This window comes from Protopterus annectens, chromosome 4.part0 (assembly GCF_019279795.1).
Source record: "Protopterus annectens isolate FY-2018-M chromosome 4.part0, PAN1.0, whole genome shotgun sequence".
Taxonomy (NCBI): domain Eukaryota; kingdom Metazoa; phylum Chordata; order Ceratodontiformes; family Protopteridae; genus Protopterus; species Protopterus annectens.
In genome coordinates this window covers 1,433,074,022-1,433,095,042 of record NC_056733.1, presented here as the reverse complement: position 1 = coordinate 1,433,095,042, position 21,021 = coordinate 1,433,074,022, and the positions used below count along the sequence as shown (strand labels likewise).

Below are 21,021 nucleotides of genomic sequence, written 5' to 3'. Positions count from 1 at the left end.
TCATGACATAGTCCTGAAAAACACTCTATACAGGAACCTGTCTGGGCACAATGGAGGTAAATGAGATCTGAGGTAATAGGGATGGACTAAAGCACTATGGGTAGAAAGAGGAGCCCAAGAGTTGGATCCGAAGTTTTGGAGTATGTGGCCGAGTGAGCCTCACAGGTAGAGGGAGGAGGAGGAGGAGGACATCATATCGGGAAAGGACCGTTTTCGTACAATAAAAAAGAAGTTATGTACTCACCATAACGGTCCATCTGAGTAACTTTTTTCTAGCATCTGCTCCAAGCTCCGAGCTCCTCCCCTTACCCATAATGCCCTACCATCTCCTATCTTCCCCTCAGATCGAGTTTGCTGCAACTAACAATATATATATGCAACTCAACCCAATAACCAACCTGAAAACAGGATAAGGTCTGGGGGATGGAGGGAGGGAATGTTGCAGAAAAATGAAGTATAACTACTCAGATGGAACGTTATGGTGAGTACATAACTTCTTTATCTGAAGTGACTAACTTCATTTTATCTGCAACCTGTGGGACAGAGTCCCCAGCTACTCCGCTCCTGGGAGGTCCTTATGGAAGGATATTCCTGAGCACCGCAAAGCCAAAGGATGCTCTACCCCACAAAGTCAGATCCAATTTGTAATGGGAAATGAAGGTATGTGAATTGGCCCACGTCGCTGCTACGCAAATATTGTCCAAAGGTACCCTGGACCAAAAGGCAGCAGAAGTCACCATGGACCTGGCAGAGTGAGCCTTAACTATACCAGGAGGTGATTCAAATTTTGCTTTGTAAGCATGTGAAATGCAGAGTGTGATCCATCTGGCTAAAGAAACTTTAGAAATAGCTTTTCCCATAAATGCTTTGGAAAAGGAAATGAATTGGTCAGTCTTTCGGAAAGACTTAATTCTATGACGATAAAAACGAACAAATGGAGTTTGTATTCACCTTTATTTTGAAAAGGAAAGAAAACTGGCAGATTTATGGACTGGTTTATGTTTGCTTCAGATGCCACTTTAGGTACGAAGGAAGGGTTAGTACAGACAGAAACCCTATCCTTATGGAAGACCAAATACGGAGGCACGGCAGACAGAGCTTGAAGCTCAGAAACTCTCCTAGCCAAAGTGATGGTGATTAGGAAAGCTGTCTTCCAGGACAAAAATTTTAAAGTCCACCGAAGCTGCGGGTTCAAAAGGAGGGGCTACCAATGCCTGTAAAACAAAAGTAAGGTCCCGAGGTGGTACAGAATCCTTGACAGGGGGGGCCGTAGCAAAAAAGTACCTTTAAGAAAAGCCTTACACAGACTAGAGGAAGCTAAGGCCATGTTGTCTTCGCCAACGTGAAAACTGGAAATGGCTGCCAATTGCACTTTCACTGTGGATGAACTAGCTCCTTGCTGAAAGATAGCAGACAGGAAGTCCAACACCGCTGGAACAAGAACTGTAAAGGGATCTATTTGTCGCTGTGAAGCCCAAATGGAAAAGCGCTTCCATTTACTGCAATATAGTTTTCTAGTGGAGTCTTTTAAGAGAGGCCACTAAAATCGATTTGACATGGGATGAAATACCGGGAGTTCCGGCGATTAACGGAATGGAGCAACCAAGCCATTAGCTTGAGGCTGCCCAGATCGGGTGGACGTGTCCCCAACGGATGGAAAATTAGATCTGGGCAGGGATCCAGAATCCATGGGGGAGCTAACAGAGGAGACCAAAGGAATGGGAACCAAACCTGACGAGGCCAGAATGGGATAAGAAGAATCACTTTGCACTGTCGGCAAGCTTTCTGAAGAAACTTCGGAATGAGTGGCAGTGGTGGATAAGCATACAGAAGACTGGGGGGCCAAGCATGGACTAGAGTGTCTCTGGGGACTTCCCCTGGTGAGGGAATCAGAGCGAAGAACTCGCTGCACTTCGCGTTGGAAGGAGAAGCGAAGAGATCGCAGCAAGGCCAGCCCCATGCCAGGAAAATCTCCTCCGCTACTGAATGTTTCAGAGACCACTCGTAAGGCATCAGAATGGCCCGGCTCAATCTGTCCGCCAGAGCCCGGAGAACCTCGGTCGCCTTTGAAGACTGGAAATTCGCTATCTGAGCTATGTGGCCTCAGAGATGTAGAATCCTGTCTGCAGTTAGGAATACCTTCATCTGCAAAGTATCTAACCGTGCTCCAGTGAAGTCTAGAATTTGTACTGGTTGCAAATGGGATTTGTGAACATTGACTAATTCCCAGTAGGTCTGCTAACCGAATAAAATAATCTCTGGCTAGACACAAGTGATGCTTGTTGTGTGCAGTGAAGAGACAGTCATCCAAGTAAGGAAACACCTGAATATCTTGAAGCCTCAGGTGGGCGGCTACAACTGCCATTACCTTGGTGCACACCCTGGGGGCTGTGGTGAGACCAAAGGGTAGGGCCCTGAATTGAAAGTGACTGGCTCCCAGCCAGAGGCGCAGAAACCTCCTGGAGCTTGTGTATTTTGATGTGGTAGTAAGCATCCTGAAAGTCTAAAGAGCACATCCAGTCGCACACTCGGAGATAAGGTAGAATGGACTGTAGAGTGACCATCGCAAATTTTTTGCTACCGACAGGTTTAATGCTGACAGATCTAGAATGGGCATGAGGTCTCCCGTCTTTTTTGGCACCAAAAAGAACCTTGAATAGACGCCTAATACGGACTGATCGGGGGGGACCATTCCGATGGCTAGTTTGAGAAGCAGCTTTGAAACCTCTAGAGCTGCGGCCTCCCTGTGAGCGGGTGCAACATCCGGAAGGTGTTTTGTAATGTTTGGAGGGGCAATGAAAGGAATAGAGTAACCTCTGGATATTATCTGAAGAAGCCAGCGATCTGTCATAATGGACTCCCATGCCACTGGGTGTAAGGACAATCGTTCCCCAACTGCCTCCAGAGTAGGACAGTTGGGCAACCCCTCAGGACTGCTGACTGGGTCTATCAGAAAAGGGTTCCCTAGAGCCGAAATTCCTGGGACCCCCTCTACCTCTGGGTTGGTGTAGATCTTGTCCCCCTCTGCCTCCGGGGGAATAGCGGTCCTGAGAATCCTGGAAAAACTGAGATTTTTCAGAACCACATCATCTTCTGCCCTCTGATTCCTAGGGAAGGACCGCTGAGGGTATGAGAAGTGGACTCCGACGGCAGACAAAGTCTTCCCGTCCTTTTTGCTCTGGACCAGTGTGCCACGTACCGTCTTCCCAAAGAGGGAAAAGCCATCATAGGAAGCGTTGATAAACGACGCTTGAAAGGGTCCTCGAACTGACACAATCTGAGCCAGGCATGACGCCTCATGGCTATGCCTGCCCCAGCTGCTCTAGCTGCTCCTTCTGTGGTGTGGGAAAGTAGCCGCATAGATGTATTTGAGACTGGCTTCAGAGTAGACATTTTCGCCGAGAACAGCTGTTTGTCCTGCGGCAATAAAGTCTCTGGGGGCGACTCAGCGAATTCCGAAGCAAGGTCTCGCTGAAGTCTAATCACGTGTCAAATAATTCAGCGCACAGACAGAAAAGGTCGCTGAGCTTCCCAAACCTATCCACTGACCTGGAACTCCTTGTCTGGATGGTGGACTAAGGAACTCTCCTGTGCTAGTTCCTTCTTTGTGGCCGCTGCAACCAACATAGCGTCAACTGGGGCTCCTTTCGACCAGGGTTGTATATCCGAAGGAGGAGATAAGATCTTGTCAGGAAGCTTGGGGATGGGCTCCATCCATGCCCTCGTGGTGATGAGGTCCACCAAGGGGTCTGCTGGTGGGGACACCCAGGAAGTAGATGGGCCCGGGCCAAAGGCCTCCAGGAACACTGACTCATCCCCAGAAGATTTTGGGGCTGACCAACCTCCCCTCTGGCGGAAGATTTCCATAATTTCTGAAGGAGACGTCTTCGGGAGGTGACCTGGGGGAACCTTCTCCTTCATTTAAGTCAGTGTCAGTATTGAGGGACTAGGGGGAGTCTAAGTGCCTCCTTTTGCACTTTGCGGTGGCCCTCTTTAGTGGGACTTTCAGAAGGTGATCCGCGAGCTGCAGGGGTTTCCTCTGGAAAAATGACCTTGGAATCCTCTGGCACGGGCTGTCCCTGAGACAGGATGAAGGGAGTCGTCGGCAAATCCAGGGGGGTCTGGGTGGTATCCGAGGGAATGGGCTGGGGTCTCAATCCCTGGGAGAGAACCCTCTCCACCACTTCTAAGACCAAAGGAGAAGTCCTCCCCGGATCCAAAGTGGGGAACGGAGCCAAAGACAGGGTAGCCCGAGATCCGAGGGAACTGGTCGGGTCCGAAAGAGTCAGAGCCGAAGAATTAATTCCCCTGGATCCAACTCCCTGTCCACGGCTCCGTGAGTCACTCGGATCAGAGCAAGTCGGTTCAGAGGAACTCAAGGTAACAGCCGGAGTTGAGGTTGGAGGAACCGTCGGCGCTGAGCTACCAGCTCCGAAGAACCTCGGATCCAGAAGCCCCGAAGCACGGATCGGGGAAGGAGAGATGGGGTGGAAAAGAGGCATGGATGTCGCCCCTCCAGAGGGAGAGGGACCTGGCTGAATTTGGGTCTGAAGAAATCTCCACATCATCCTGTCCATATCCATGTCCGATAGGCTCCAAGTTGACCTCGAAGAGGCGACCAACTCTGATCTGGCTGGTCTGCGCAGAGGGGTGGAGGGCCTCGGGTCCAAATGTTCCAACGGCTCCAGTGAGAAATGCGGTGACCAGAGCCGAGGAGAAACAGGCCTGAAAGGTCTTGGATGGAGGGCTGAGAAAGAGCTCCCTGCCTGGGGATCGCTTGCGATGCCTGTCTTTCTTTTTCTCCCTTTCGTCTCTGCGTCTTTCCTTTTCCTTCTATTTTTCTTTATCTTTGTCAGACTCGCTGACTGAAGATCTGTCCTTAGAGGACCCATCACCAGATGAAGAGGGAGGCTAAGTCCCTGTCTGGGGAGGTGCACTAGCGACCGAGACAGAATCCAGCATGGCAACGGGGAGAGGGCCTTTGGTAACTAGCTTGACCTTACGATCCCTAAGGGCCCTGGGGTTGAAGCCTGAACAGACAGCACACTAGGTGGATAAATGTGCCACTCCTAGACATATCACACACAGTGTGTGACCATCAGCAGGGGAAAGCTTATGGCCACACTGTACATTTTTTTAACACAGGCTTTGGCTGATCAGCCATAGTCCTGCACTCAAAGGTAAAGGTACTACCTTCCCAACAAAAACCCACACACACAGGTAGGGGAAGGGCAGGCCTGAGTACTATTCTAGTACAAAAAAAACTTTTATTTTTTTTTTCACTAACGACCAACACGTTACTGCAGAAGGGGAGGAAGGATAATCCTACACAAGCACACTAGATATAATCAAAACTTTCCATTTACTATCCCTTTTTAGCTCAGAGCAAAGGAGAAAACGATGTACACTACTGGTGCGGCAAACGAGATCTGAGGGAAGATAGGAGATGGTAAGGCATTATGGGTAAGGGGAGGAGCTTGGAGCAGATACTAGAAAAAAGTTGCCGGCTCGGATCCGATACGGATCCGTATACCCACAGGTTGCAGAAAAACTGAAGTTAACTACTTCAGATCTAAGAGTATGGACAAGAATAACAACTAGCAAAAAACCAAACACATCAAGGGTAGAGTTTCAAAAAATGCAAGTACTGCTTCTGAGACTGTTTTAGCTCACCTTACACTGACATTTTCAAATAATTAAAATAAAAGCACATTTCCAAGCAAAACAAAAAAATGCTTCCAAGGGGCTGGATCAGCCATCACTTATACGAATCCAAACTCTATTGCAATTTTTGAGGAAGAAGAAAAAAAAAAAAAAACACTGCTTACATTTGTTGGCAGCCATTCTGCGGCCATCTTCCATGACTATACAAATACAGAAAAGTACAGCCATATAGTGGCTGTAGAGTGTGAACAACAAAACACTCATTTTAAATTCTTCTCTGCATCCACAATAATGCTAAGGAGGAGTCCCCCCACACATACACACTAAACTTCAGCAGGGACAATATCTGTGCATGGCCAGAGGGAGTTAGAACTTGGTACTGCTAGAGCAGGTAATGCACTGCTTCAGGGAATGAAAGTTAAATTTCTCAGAATTAGTTTCAAGTGCCCCAACCACCATAATGCATCCATGATAAAGTCAATTAAACTAAAGTTTAGTGATCATTCCAAGAAACAGAGAACTGTATCTTATTTATAATTTTACCTAATGAATAATAGGCCTTACAATGTAAATAATCCACTAACTCAAAACTTTTGAGTTTCCTTACCTCCTCCTCCTTGGGTGCCTGATCCGTTTCCATTGGCTCTTCTGTTTCTTCTGATTTGCGAATCTCCACTAAAGCAGCACTTGATACACTAAAAACACCATGGATGTTTACTCTGACTTTGACTTTAACTTTTGAGCTACTGCCATCTGCCTGGGGGACCACGTTCTCAATACGGAAATGCCCTTAAAATGTAAAATATATTTATCAAAATGTACTGAAAAAAGATAAGAACCTTTTATGTCAAGTAATGTTATTTAGTATAAACTTTAAGCTTAAAAAAATCTCACGTGTTCAAAATTATTCATTAATATCGATAATTTACAGAGTACTTTAGAAACTGTTAAAAATACAAGTACATACTGAACAGCAGAAGTTATACAAACTGCCAATAACAGCCAATAATGTTGGCTTTCAAGAGTCAATCAACAATAAAGCATGATTGTTGGCTCATCCTTGCTGCAAAGCACACCTCTGATGTAGAGAGCTTTCATGTCATCACTGAAAAGTAATGTTCCTATTTGGAGCACTCCTGTACAAGGGCATAAAGGTGGTCCCTGTCCTTTACTTGCACAACAAAAAACAAGCTACTTACAACATTACACCTGTGCTGGCAGTTTCACAACTGTAATCTGTAGGACTAAGACCAATAGGACTTGGGTCATCTTAGCATTTAAAACCATCCCAAGCAACCTTAGTGCCTCCCCTTTTAGCCACACATTTTTGGCACCTCGAAGATCTGGAGACACGTCCTTAAGCCCACAAAGGCAGATATCAACACAAGGAGACCTCATTCTAAGAAACTGTGCCCTAACCAAGGGAAGCTCTAGCATGCCCAGAGCAGGAAGACTAAGAGATAAAACTAACACACCTGTAAGATCAGAGTCCCAGGCTAGACCTCTTGCATGGTTTCTCAAAGGATAACTCTCTCAATAAGTGGCCTCAGAAAATTCCAAGATGGCTGCACACTGAGTAACAGCCTAATTCTAGCTCTCCCAGTGTGAAAAACACTGCAGAAAAGGTCATTCAGTAACTGACTAGTAAGTGTATTGCCTGTATGCCAGGAAAAAAAGAGGACCTGAAGAAAAATCAGCTAAAAAGTGAGGAAAAACACTGACCGGAAAAAGTACTGCAGCTGTTTAGCAAAAAGCACAGCAAGCTTCAGACACAACGTCCAGTAACCTAGAGGAAAGGATAAGACAACCGCACAATGATGGAGAATATCAACTCAAAAGGCTGGAAAAAAATGGAAAATGCTTTAAACAGATATTCTGATGAGGTGAAAAACGTACAAAAATCAGAGGTCGAAATGAAGAAAAGGCAGGCTTAATATCAGACTGCTCGAGAAGAGAGGTTTCAAAAAATAGAATTAGATGACAGAGCACATAGGGGAAAAAAAACCTGAGATTTTCAGCTGTGCCAGAGAAACTGGAATAAGAGCAGAAATAAACAACTGGACTGGTATTCCACAGCAGAAGTTAACTGAAAGGAAAAGGGCATATCATGCGCATGCCCCAAACTTGGCTACGAGAAAGCAACCTACATCTTTAGTAATCCTACCAGCAGAAGGGTTGATTCTGACAAAACTGAGACAAAGACAAAAGTACTAAAAGTGGGAGACAGCAATGTGTTTGTGGAGAATGATTACTCACTGTACACCAGGCAGAAGAACAAATTTATTCCACTATTCAAGCTGCTGTACCCAGCTATCTTCAAATTCTTCTTCTCTGGAGGGACAATTATTTTTTGATGAAGTGCGTGTTGAGGAAATTAAGTCTGTCCAACAAAATGTGAGCTCTTAAACAGGAGGTTCTGTTCCTTGTTCTTCTGGTAATAAAGATCAGAGAAACCATCAGTAAAACCTTTTCCAATATTTCAACAGAAAATTCTGGAACAAAGGGAGGGAGCACAAAGTTTACCAGAAGAGTTCAGTGTATGCTGGAAATGAAGCAGAGAGAGGACCTGGGAGGTAAAGATGAATTGGAATAAAACATGTAACTTGGAAACTGACATTTGGGATAACAAAGCAATAATTATATTTGTGAAATATGACAGAACAGAAACATCTGGAAACATTTCACTTTTCTGGGCTATGTTGGATGTGTGGGGAACTCTAAAGAATATGCCCTACTTTATGTCATAAATGTTCAGAAAAATACTTAAGAGGGGAAGAGGAGGGAGAAAATTAAGTAAAACTTTTTTCTTAATACTTTTTTGTAGTGGATGATTTAATTTGTATGCTATAATGTTTTCTGAGTTGCTTTTAAGTGCAATGGGGATAATATTGTAAACAGGTACTCTTCTTTCTTTCTTCTTTCCTTCTTGTTCAGTTTCAAGAAATGTAGGTTCTACAATGCATATAAAAAAGTCTGGTTAAAACAGCATGACAAAACAAAAAATGTATGTGCTTTTTCTCAGTCTTGCATGAGGGAATGATTGGATTAAGACCCTTACCTTGATCTAGTAACATGTTTTAAGAGATAGCAAGTAAATGAAAAAGAAAATTGACCTTTTTCTAGCAAATAAATGTATGCTTACTAGCAATTCTGTTATCTGGTCCTCATGTTTCCATGCAGACAATCTGATAACAAGAAAATGGCTACAATCTGATAGAGAAATTGGCTAGAAAAAAAAGAAAAAATGGCTAAGAGGTGATGTTCTCTGAAAATATTCAGGTATTTTTTCCAGCCAAGAGACATATAAAAATAAAAAAAAAACAAACACCACGTAGAAGTACTAGAGAGGCACCAAACATTTTAGCATGGATAACATTTCTTTTAGGTTAACTGAAGTCAGTATGTGGCTGTCAGTTTGGGACATTTGTTCCTATTAGGAGGGCAAAACTTGAATATTTGAAAATGTACATGAGCTTTGTGTGTTCGCATTACTTTAATAGGTTTTAGGGGGATATTGGGGGTGCTTTTTTGAGGGCTTTCAATAAAAAAAAGTTTTGTAAGATGCCACATAGGCTCAAATGGATATGACAAGAAACAAATGTAGAAAATTGTCAAACATGCAACACAAAAGGTGGAACTAGACATTTAACAAAAAAACTGCTATACATAAAAGGTGTGAATAACTTAATACTTTAATGCTTTCTGTAATGTTTTTAAATGTCAATGATCTCACAAAAAAAGAGTAGTAAACTACATTAAAATGTAGAGAGCAAATAGCTATGCTACAGGGGAAACACTTGGAAGGAACTGGACATGTGAATTTGCTAAAGAAAGGTTTTCATGATGGAATATTCAGTGGAATACCTGGCACAAAGGAAAAGAACAGCACTTGCATTAATTGAAAAAGGAGCTCCAACAGTGATAGAAGAGGATAAAAAAAGATGATGGTAGATTTGTAGTACTAAGGGACTACTGGCAAGGGGACGAGATTACACTAGCATGTATAAGAAGTTATGTACTCACCATAACGTTCCACCTGAGTAGGTGGCTTCATTTGTCTGCAACCTGTGGGTCTTGGATCCGATAACGGATCAGAGCCGGCAACTTGTTTCATAGCTAATGGATCCAAGCTCCTAGCTCCTCCCCTCACCCATAATCCCTTGCCAACCCTCCATGACCTCAGATCAAATTTGCCCCTCTATAGATACCCAAAAAGGGTATTCCAATAAAACAACTCACATAGATCCACTGAATGCCAGGGGGATGGTTGCAGACAAATGAAGTCACCTACTCAGATGGAACATTATGGTGAGTACATAACTTCTTAATCTGAAGTAGGGACTTCATTTGTCAGCAACCTGTGGGACAGTCCCCAGCTACCTGAATCTTGGGCGGCCATCATGGAAGGATGTTGTGAAGCACCGCAGAGCCAAAGGATGCTCTCCCTCTAGAAATTACATCCAGTTTGTAGTGGTTAATAAAGGTACGAGATGAGGCCCAAGTGGCTGCCGGACAAATATCCAACGGAACTCTAGATTTGAAGGCCGCAGAAGTAAAGATGGAACGAGTGGAATGTGCACAAACTCCTTCAGGTGCGGGTCTCCCAGAAGCTTGGTACGCTAAAAGAATACATTGGGAAATCCAGCATGACAGGGAGATTTTCGATACTGCGTTCCCCAAATTAAATTTGGCAAAGGAAATGAACAGCTGGTCGGATTGCATGTGACCAGTGGTGCTATGAGTATAAAAACGCAGCTGCCTATGAACATCTAATGAATGCAGCTTGTACTCTCCTTTATTCTGATATTTAGGAAAGAAGACCGGTAGATTTATGGATTGATTTATATTGGTTTCTGAAGCTATTTTGGGAAGGAAGGAGGGATTGGTCCTGAGATACACTCTGTCCGGATGAAAGAGCAAGTAAGGAGGAATCACAGAAAGAGCTTGAAGCTCCAAAACTCTTTTCGCTGAAGTAATGGCTACAAGGAATGCTGTTTTCCAGGACAAGTATATGAGATCCACTGAAGCGGCAGGTTCAAATGGTGGAGCAGTCAGGGCTTGAAGAACTAGTGAAAGATCCCAAGGGGGTACGGCTTCTTTTATAGGGGGGGTCTAAGCAAAAAGGTGCCCTTGAGAAAGGTTTCACACAATTTGGCCGACATCAAGGGCCCTGTGTCATGTCCCACATGGTAATGGGAGATGGCAGCCAATTGTACTTTGACAGTTGAGCAACTAGCACCTTCCTGAAAAAGTTTGGTTAGGAAGTCTAGTATGGATGGAAGAGGAGCCGTAAAGGGATCTAGATTATGATGCTCTGCCCAGACGGAGAAACGTTTCCATTTACTGCGGTACACTTTCCTGGTGGAAGGTTTATGCGCTGCCACGAGGATGGCTTTGACTGAAGAGATACCGGGAGTCCTAACTAGGAGTGGAACTGGAGCAACCAAGCTGTCAGCTTCAGACTGTCCAGATTTGGGGTCGGTAAGCCCGACGGATGGGAGATTAGATCCGGACTGGGATCCAGAATCCAGGGGGGATTCACTAGGTGAGACCACAGGTAAGGGAACCAAATTTGCCGAGGACAGAATGGGGCAATGAGGATCATCCTGGTCCCCAACCGCGAGGCTTTCCATAAGAGCTGCAGCACCAGGGGTAGAGGAGGATAGGCATAAAGTAGACCAGGCGGCCAAACATGCACCAGAGCGTCACTTGGAGTTTCCCCTGGAGGGGGAATCAGAGTGAAGAAACTGTCGCATTTGGTGTTTGAGGGAGAGGCAAAAAGAATGCAGCAGGGTTGCCCCCATATTGCAAATATCTGCTTCGCTACTAGTGGGTTGAGAGACCACTCTTAAGGGGTAAGAAGGGTGTGGCTGAGTTTGTCCGCTAGGATGTTGGCCCGCCCCGGAATGTGCATTGCAATCAGAAAGCGGTTGGTGGAAATCGCCCATTCCCACACTCTCATGGCTTCGCGGCATACAGGGTAAGACCTGGCTCCCCCCTGTTTGTTGATGTACCAGACAACAGACATGCTGTCCGATGAATTGCAATAGTTCCTACAGGGAGGAGATTCTGAAGTGCTTGCAACGCGTGTACAGCACCGCTCTCATCTCCAGAACGTTGATATGCAGGGAGGTCTCTGTATCGTTCCACGTGCCTTGGACGGTCCTGCCTGAATAATGCCCCCCACACCCGAGGCTGGAGGCGACCGTGGTCACCGTGGCGGGAGAGGTGCAGAAGGGTCAGCCCGTATGGAGATCCGGAGCATGAAGCCACCATAATAGGGCCCTCCTGCAAGCCTTGCTGATAGCAATGGGGTGATGGAGAGGAAAGGACAGAAAGGACCATTGTACTAGAAGGGTCCACTGCAGTACCCTCATGTTCAGATGGGCACATAGGAGAGTTATCGCTGTCGCCATGGAGCCCAGCACCCTCAGGACCAATTCCGCCGGTGGTGCTTCTGACTGGAGGATGGCCCGCACATGAAGTTGCAAATTCCGTAGTCGTTCCGACTTCAGGAAGGCTCGTAGATCTCTGGTGTCTATTCTGGCTCATATAAATTCTATGACTTGTGTCGGGGCCAGAAAAGATTTGTCGGCATTGATGGTGATGCCTAATTGAGGGGCTAGGTGGAGAAAGAAATCTCTGGCTGAGCAAAGTAGATGCCTTGTTGGGGCGGTCAGGAGCCAGTCATCCATGTACGGGAAGACCTGCATTCCCTGGAGTCTCAGGTGGGCTGCTATCACTGCTAACACCTTGGTGAACACCCCTGGGGGCTGTGGTGAGGCCAAAGGGAAGGACCCTGAACTGGTAGTGACTGGCTCCCAGCCAGAAGTGGAGAAACCTCCTGGATCGTCTGTCCATTAGAATGGGGTAGTACGCATCCTTTAGGTCTATAGAACACATCCAATCGTTCTCCCTTAAAAGGGGAAGAATAGATTGAAGAGTGGCCATTTGGAATTTTTCCTTGTTTACCGACAGGTTCAAATGGGACAGGTCTAGGATTGGTCTGGAGTCCCCCGTCTTTTTTGGCACCAAAAACAACCTGGAGTAGAAACCTAATCCGAACTGGTCTTGGGGGACGGGCTGGATGGCTCTTTTTTCTAGCAGCTGCTGAATCTCTGCGGCTGCAGCCTCCCTCTGATTGGGTGGTACATCGGGGAGGTTCTTGAATTTGGGGACATGAAGTAATGTTATTTTGTAGCCTCTGGATATAATTCAAAGCACCCAGCGGTCTGTCGTCATGGACTCCCATGCCGCTAGGTGCTCCGAGAAGCGCCCCCGACTGCCTCCAGAGTGCAGCAGCTGGGCAACCCTTCAGGGCTGCTGCTTGGGCCGGTCAGAGAAAGGTTATCTGGACCCAAAGTTCCTGGGAGCCCCTCTGCCCCTGGGGCGGCGTCCTCCCTGTCCTCCTCTGCCATGGAAGGACTGGTTGTCCGTAGAGGGTTGGGAGTGTTGCGATTTCTGGAACCACATCTTCTTCTGACCCTTTTGGTTCTTCGAGAAGGACTGCTGGGGAGCAGAGAAGCGGACTCAGCAGACAACGTCTTCCCGTCCTTCTCGCTCTGGACTAGTGTCTCGCAAACTGTTTTGCCAAACAGGGCAGAACCATTGAAAAGGGCGTTCGCAAAGGACGCTTTAAAAGGCTCCGCAAAGTCACAATGACGGAGCCAGGCCTGACGTCTCATGACTAGGCCCGCTCCGCTAGCTCTAGCGGCTCCCTCGGTGGCGTGGGACAATAGCCGCATAGAGGTATTTGAAATAGATCTCAGAGTGGACATTCAGGTGGAGTACAACTGTTTGTCCTCCGCCGACATGGACTCAGGGGGGGAGGCAGCGTATTCTTTGATAAGATCCCGCTGCATCCTGATGACGTGTGCCACATAGTTCAGAGACCTTAACGAAAAGGTGGCTGAACTAAAAACTCGCTTCCCTAAGCGATCCATCGAGCGGGACTCCTTGCTCGGTGGATGGACTGAGAGGCTCTCCTGAGCTAGTTTCCTCTTCGTGGCTGCCGCCATCAACATGGCATCTACGGGGGACCCTTGCTTCAGTGTGACCGGTCTGCGGGGGGGCCACAGTATCTGGGGACTGGCTCCACGGTGTCCGGGTCCTTCCACGCCCTGGTGGTAAATAAGGTCCACCAGGGGATTGGCCGGAGGGTACAACCAAGAGGTAGACGGGCCTGCTTCAAAAACCTCCAGAAACAAGGACTCGTCAGAGGAAGCCTTGGGGGCAGACCACCCACCTCTGATCCTAAGCATTTCCATGATGTCTCCAAAGGAGACATCCTCAGGGAGTGATCTTTGGGAGCCTTCCCCTTCATCCAAGTCCGTGTCCTCAGTTAAGGACTCAGAGGAGTCCACGTGCCTCCTCTTGCACTTGCGAGGCACTTCCTCGGGGGTGGCTGTCCGAGGAGGTCTCGCCAGCAACATCCTGTTCCAATGGAACAACCTGGGACATTGAAGCAGGTTGTCCCTGAGGCCGGGTGATGGAAGCCTGGCCCAGCAGAGAGTGACAGAGCCCTCTCCACTACATCGAAGGCAGCAGGGGAACCGCTCTCCCTGGGCTCCAAGAGCAGACTCCCACTCGGATCCAATGAAGGGATCGGAGCCGGCGCTGAGACCATCGGATCCGAAGGACCAGTGCTCTCCAACCTGGACGGAGCCGAAGGCACACTGAATCCCTCGGATCCGAAGCTTGGCCCACGGCTCCAAGAGGTCGGATCCGACAGACTCTAGGGCAGGGTCGGATCCGAAGTACCAAGTACTGTCAGCGCCGACGCTGCCCGGCTCTGAATGCTCCGAACCCGGGTAGTGGGTTGGAGAAGGAGCAATTGGAGCAAAAAAAGGTGTCGAGCTCCCCCCCGAAGGGGGAGGGGGAGGCAAGAGCACTCCCATCTGCAGCTGGGCCTGGATGAACCTTCACATCATGCGGTCCAAGTCTGCATCTGATATACTGAAAGTTGATCTCGACGAGGCCACTGAGGCAGGCCTGGAATGCCGCCTCGATGACCTCGATGGAGATCGGGCCTCCTCCTCCTCGGGCCCTGGGGAGAAGCAAGGAGATCGGAGCCGAGGAGGAGGAGACCTAGAAGCTGTGGAGGGAGAAGCCTGCTTAGCTGGCGGGGCCGAAGCGGAGGCCTCGGCCCGCTGCTTGTGGTGCTTCTCCCTCCGTTTCTCCCTCCTAGCCTCCCTGTCTGGCGCTTTAGCGGGAGTTTGAGTCCCGGCTGGAGGAAGGGGGGCAGGAGGGGCAATGACCACAGCCTGTGGTAGTGCCACAGGAGCAGCGTAGGCCGGAGCAGAGTCCGGGGGCAAAAGTCCCGCCAGGATCAGCTTCGACCTCCGCTCTTTCAATGCCCTGGGGTTGAACGCTGCACAAATGGTACAGCCTGAGGAGAGGTGTTCAACCCCAAGGCACCAAACACACAGAGTGTGGCCATCAGCCGGGGAGAGCTTATGGCCACACTCGGTACATTTTGAAAAAATGGCTTTTGGGGCCTCAGCCATACTTGAAGAAAAAAAGTGCTACACAAACACACACGCCCCAAACACACACACACTCACTAGCGACCAGCGAAAGGAGGGAAAAAAACTATATAAAAAATATAAAATACAGGGAACCTGACTCTCACACACTTTTTAAAGTTAACGATAGAGGAAAGTTGAATAAAATTACACTTAACTGGCAAATTCGCTAAGAGCTCAAAAGAATCCAGCCATCCACAAGCGCGGCAAACTAGATCTGAGGTCATGGAGGGTTGGCAGGGGATTATGGGTGAGGGGAGGAGCTAGGAGCTCGGATCCATTAGCTATGAAACAAGTTGCCAGCTCGGATTCGATATCGGATCCAAGACCCACAGGTTGCTGACAAATGAAGTCCCTACTTCAGAATTTATATTAACCTAAAACTGCTATAATGGAGCTAAAAGAAAGTTTTGGGAGAAATAATCAGTCTTCAGCAAGGAATATTACCTATGAGTGGGCATGGGATTTTGATTTTTGGCAGTGAAAGTGTGTCAGGGGAGCCCAGAAGGAAAGTAAAAAAAAAGGGTAGACTTTTGAAGAAATTTATGAAACTATTTGGCATGGAAGATGTGAATTCAGTTCTAGGAGTCTGAAGTGAGTTTACATATTTTCCCCAAGATATAAAAACTGGGGTAGGCTAGAGAGCATTTACATTTCACAGAAAAATGTGCATTTAATTGAAGGTCTTGATACACAGCCAATAACTATTTCAGAACATGCACCCATAACAACAAATAAAAACACAGGGTAATGAAACAAAAATGGGATACTGGTGCCTTCCCTCCCTATCTGTTGATGAGAGGAATGGGTAGTGGAAATTTAGGACCAATTAAAGATGGAAATTACTTCTGAAAATATAGCTAGGGAGTGGGATAAAACTGAAGTGGAGTTTAAAAATACGGTGGAACCAAAAGAAAGGGAAAAATGGTTAAGTAAGAATTATTTAGGACTGACAAATGTTAAACGTATAACAGAACAGGGGGAATCTCAGAAGAGGAAGAGCAACCACAGAATGCTAAACTGAGAATACGGAATTACCTCAACATGCATGACTTTAGAAAGATTGCTATTAAGCAACTTTTTATGATAACTCTAGAGCAAAATATATTTTAGCACGTCACGCAACAAATTAGAAAGGGTAGTCACCAAGCTTAGACAGCCTATTACAAGGAAGGTAATGAGACCCTGTAGAGGTATTATAAATACTTCTAAAGTTCTATGAAAGTCTGTATAAACCACAGAAATATGGAAATCAAAGAAGTTAAAAATGGAAATGCTTACGGAAAAATGAAATATACCACGGTTAGAGGTAGAAAAGGCACAATTACTAACAGGATAGGAGGAGATGAGATAAAAATGGTGATGTATAACCAATCTACAGGAAGGTCCCAGGAAAAGATGGTATTCCTGTGGAAATTTGGAAGCTGGTAGGGGGAAAAAACTAAAAGATGTGAATGGTTTTGAAGTACCAACACCCTAGAAAAAAGCAGTGGTAGCTGTAACACCTTAAAGAGGGTAAAGATCCATCAAATCCAGCTTCACACATGCCCATTTCAACACTACACCAGGACTATAATGTGTGTATGTCAATAATGGCTAAAAGAATGGCAAATGTGATGTCATAATTGAAAGATACAGATCAATGTGGTTTTGCACAAGGGACACAAACATCTGACAACATTAACAATACTGACGATGCAGAGGGAAACAGCAGAATGTAAGAAAATACCACAGCTATTGGTGGGTCGTGATGCAGAGACAGCATTTGATAGACTAAGCTGGGAATTTATGAGTAGGGAACTTGAAGCATATAGGCGGTATTGGAGACGATAATTAGTGTATGGGGTAGTCTGACTATTTCTGCTTTAACAGTGGAACCAGCCCGATGTGTCCTCTTTCCCCTTTCTTATTTACACTATATTTAGAATGACTGGCAAAGAAAAAAAAAGTTATGTTCTTACCATAATGTTCCATGCGAGTTGTTCATCTCACCTTTATTCTTACACATGGGTTCGGAGCTGATCCATCAACTCGCCATTTATTCATACACGTGGGTAGCATCCCAAGCACCCTAATCCTGGGTGGCTCACGGGAGTATATTCCTGAGGACAGTGGTACCAAAGGAAGCCCTGTCCCTGGCAGCCTTGTCCACTTTGTAATGAGTGATAAAGGTATGAGGCTTCGACCACGTGGCAGCTGCACATAAAGTATCCAAAGCTAAACGAGCCATACAAGCCGAAGACGTGGAGACAGCTCTAGTTAAATGGGATGGGCCTTCACACCATATTCTAACGTTTGGTTGGCAGAAGAGTAGTTAAATTTAATGCAGTCAGTTAACCATTTGGAAAGGGTAACTTTAGAAACTGAAAATCCTTTCTTGGTGTCTGCATAAGATACAAAAAGCTGGTCAGATTTTCGAAATTCCTTTGTCCTGTCCAAACAGAATCTCAGTTTCTGTGGACAAAGTTTATGCAACATATATTCCAACTGGCTAGAATGATTATGGAAAAAAGTTGGAAGTTCAACAGTTTGGTTCACATTCGTCTCAGAGCACACTTCTGGCAAGAATGAAGGATTAGTCCTCACTGAAACCCTGTCCGGATGAAACACCAAATACGGTGGTTTGACAAAGGGCTTGAAGCTCAGATACTCTGCGTGCTGACGTAATGGCCACCAAGAAAAGTCTTCCAGAATAGGAACTTCAATTTACAAGATGGTACAGGCTCAAAAGGAGGAAGAATAATGCAGAACAGAACAAAATTTAGATTCCAGGGAGTAAAGAGCTGTCTACCAGGAGGCCTGAGATGACTGGTGCCCTTAAGGAAGGCCTGACAATTTGTGCGACATTAAGTTAGAACCCTCAGCTCCAAGATGAACATTTCAGATGGCAGCCAATTGTACTCTAATTGTGGCAGCCACAGCACCTTCTTGAAAAAGTTGAGAAATTCCAGAATGCTAGCAATAGGGGCCACATAGGGATCAACGTTGTTTCGAGAAGCCCAAAATGGCAAAACGCTACCATTTACTAGCATATAACTTTCTGGTAGAAACTTTATGGGAAGATACAAGAATGTGTTTTACCTCCGAAAAAGAGTCATATGACCTGACTAGGAAGGGAATTGGAGCAGCCAAGCTGTCAGTCTGAGGGAACGAAGAAAGGGGTGGAGGGTCCCTAATGAATGTGTCAGAAAGTCTGGAACTGGGTAAAGAATCCAAGGTTCCTCCAGTTGGTAGAGTCGGAGAAAGGGGAACCAAATCTGACGAGGCCAAAGCGGAGCTATTAAGATAATCGTCCTGTCAAGAGCTTTGGCTTTCTGCAAGAACTTAGGAATCAGGGGAATAGGAGGGAAGGCATACAAGAGTCCCAGGGTCAATCGTCTACGAGCGAGTCCCTTGGGCTGCCCCCCGGTGGGGGATTTAAAGCAAAGTAGCTTCTGCATTTGGCATTCATAGGGGATGCAAACAGGTCACAGCAAGGCTGCCCCCACCTGCGGAAAATCTTCTCCGCAACTTAGTTCTTGAGGGACCCCTTGTGAGGTAACAATGTCTCTGCTCAATTTGTCTGCTATTACATTGGATTTCCCTGGGATATGCGTTATCAGAAAGCGCCCGGTGGACACAGCCCACTGCCAAATTCTCAAGGCCTCTCGACACAGGGTTTAAGACCTGGTTCCTCCTTGTTTGTTAATGTACCAGACACTCGACATGTCCGTCTGTATGGCAATCGTCCCTAGAGCCAGAGAGTCGTGAAAGTGCTGCAACACCAAAAGCACAGCTGTCAACTCCAGAACACTGATGTGCAACTGCGACTCTGTCTCCGACCAGGTGCCTTGGGCAGTACTTCCCTGAAATAGCCCCCCCACCCTATCAGGGAAGCGTCAGTGGCCAACGGCGAGGGAAGAACAAATGGAAAACCCATCGTAAGTTGTTGGCTGGTCAACCAACAGCGAAGATGTTTCTTACAAGAGTCAGTAATCATGACTAAGGACGACATGGGAAGTTGTTGGTATGACCACTGGGTGAACAGTAACCATTAAAGAATCCTCATGTGCATTTGTCCCAGAGGAACTGCTATGAGTGTAGCTGCCATGGTGACTAGGAGTTTTAGAACTTGACGGGGCAGTACTTTTTTCCTCTGCAGAATTGTGACCCGAGTCCGTAAAGAGGTAATTCTGTCCAGGGGAAATCTTATTGCGGCGGTGGTAGTGTCTAGTCCTGCTCCGATAAAGGATATATGCTGCTATGGCAACAACCCAGATTTCTCAAAACTGATAGCGATGCCTAGCTGAAAGCAAAGACAGTGTGAGATCCCTGGACAGAATTAGCTGAAAGCAAAGACAGTGTGAGATCCCTGGACAGAATTAGTTGATGCCTGGAAGTGGCGGTAAGGAGCAAGTCGTCCAGATATGGAAACATTCGGAATCCTAGACATCTCATGTGAGCTGTAACTACTGCTATGCATTTGGTAAACACTCCAGGGGGCTGTTATGAGTCCAAAGGGCAGTGCTCGGAATTAGTAGTGACTGGCTCTCAACCGGAAACGTATAAGATCTCGGGACGGCCTGGCCATTTTGATGTGGTAGTATGCATCCTTGAGATCTATGGAGCACATCCAGTCTCCCACTCCAAGGAATAGGAGGATAGACTGAAGCGTGACCATCTGGAACTTCTCCTCCTTTACAAATATGTCAAGTCTGCTGAGATCCAAGATGGGTCTCCAGTCTTCTTTGGAACTAAAGAATCTGGAGTAAGATCCGGATCCTATCTGGTCTGCTGGGACTGGCTGGATGACTTCCTGCAGCCTCTGGATTTCTAAGGCTGCTTGATCCCTGAGACTATGTGGAACGTCTGGGATTTTTGTGCAGACAGGCGGGCTTCGTAGAAATGGAATGAAGTATCCTCTGGTAACTATGCTTTGTACCCAAGAATCTTCTGTAATTCCCAACTAGGCATCCAGATACAAAGCCAAGCGACCCCAGACTGCCTCCAGAGAAGGACAGTCGGGCCTCCTTCTCGGGAGCGCTGGTAGGGCGTGCCAAGGAACTGCTCCCTGTCGCTCTGGTTCTGCGGACCCCCTCTGCCACTAGGGCGGCATCTTCCTTTATTGCCCCCTCCTCTGCCCCTGGAGGGGGGGGGGGTCACATGCGTTCTGGAAAGCTCCTTGGTACTTTCAGAACATTTTCCCACCTTTCTGCCCTTTGGGGTATGGTCTAGTACGGGTGGAAAAACGGACTCCTAAGGCAGATAGAGTCTTTCCCTCCTGCTCAACCTAGCGAGTCTTCTTGACTTTGGGCCCAAACAGGGAAGAGCCATCAAATGGGGTGTTGACAAAGGAAGACTTGAAGGCTTCCGCAAAGGTGCATAAGCGCATCCAGGATTTTCTCCACAGAGCTATCGCTGAACCTGCTGCTCGGCTCGATCCATTTGCTGCATAAGAAATGAGCTGCATGGATGAGTTCACAATAGAATTAAGGGTGTTAAGCTGTGCCGTCACGTTCTCAGAGACAGCATCATCGATGTTGCCCTTTAGAGCATCTCCAAGCTCTGAGGAGATCTCGTTGAAGACGGGTGAAATGGGTTAAATAGTTAAGCGATCTCATGGCAAATGTCGCAGAACTAAGGATGCATTACCCATATCTGTCCATCGTCCCAGAGTCTCTATTAGGAGCATGGACAGAGGAAAAGGTTTGTGACATCTCTTTCTTGGTGGCCGCCGCCACCATGGCATCAATGGGGACACCCATAGTGAGAAACGTCTCGTCTTCGGGGAAGTGATAAATTTATCAGGCATCTGAGGGACCGGTTCCATGGAATCAGGAGATTCCCATGCCCT

The 21,021-nt window shown here is 46.8% G+C and overlaps 1 protein-coding gene across 1 annotated transcript in view; it reads right to left on the bottom strand.

Moving 5' to 3' along the window:
• Positions 1-21,021, bottom strand: part of HSPA4 (heat shock protein family A (Hsp70) member 4) — a 2,799,623-nt gene that overhangs the window by 796,990 nt on the left and 1,981,612 nt on the right. The window contains 1 exon segment of the mRNA XM_044069267.1: positions 6,272-6,453. Coding sequence (XP_043925202.1) covers positions 6,272-6,453 — 182 coding nt within the window.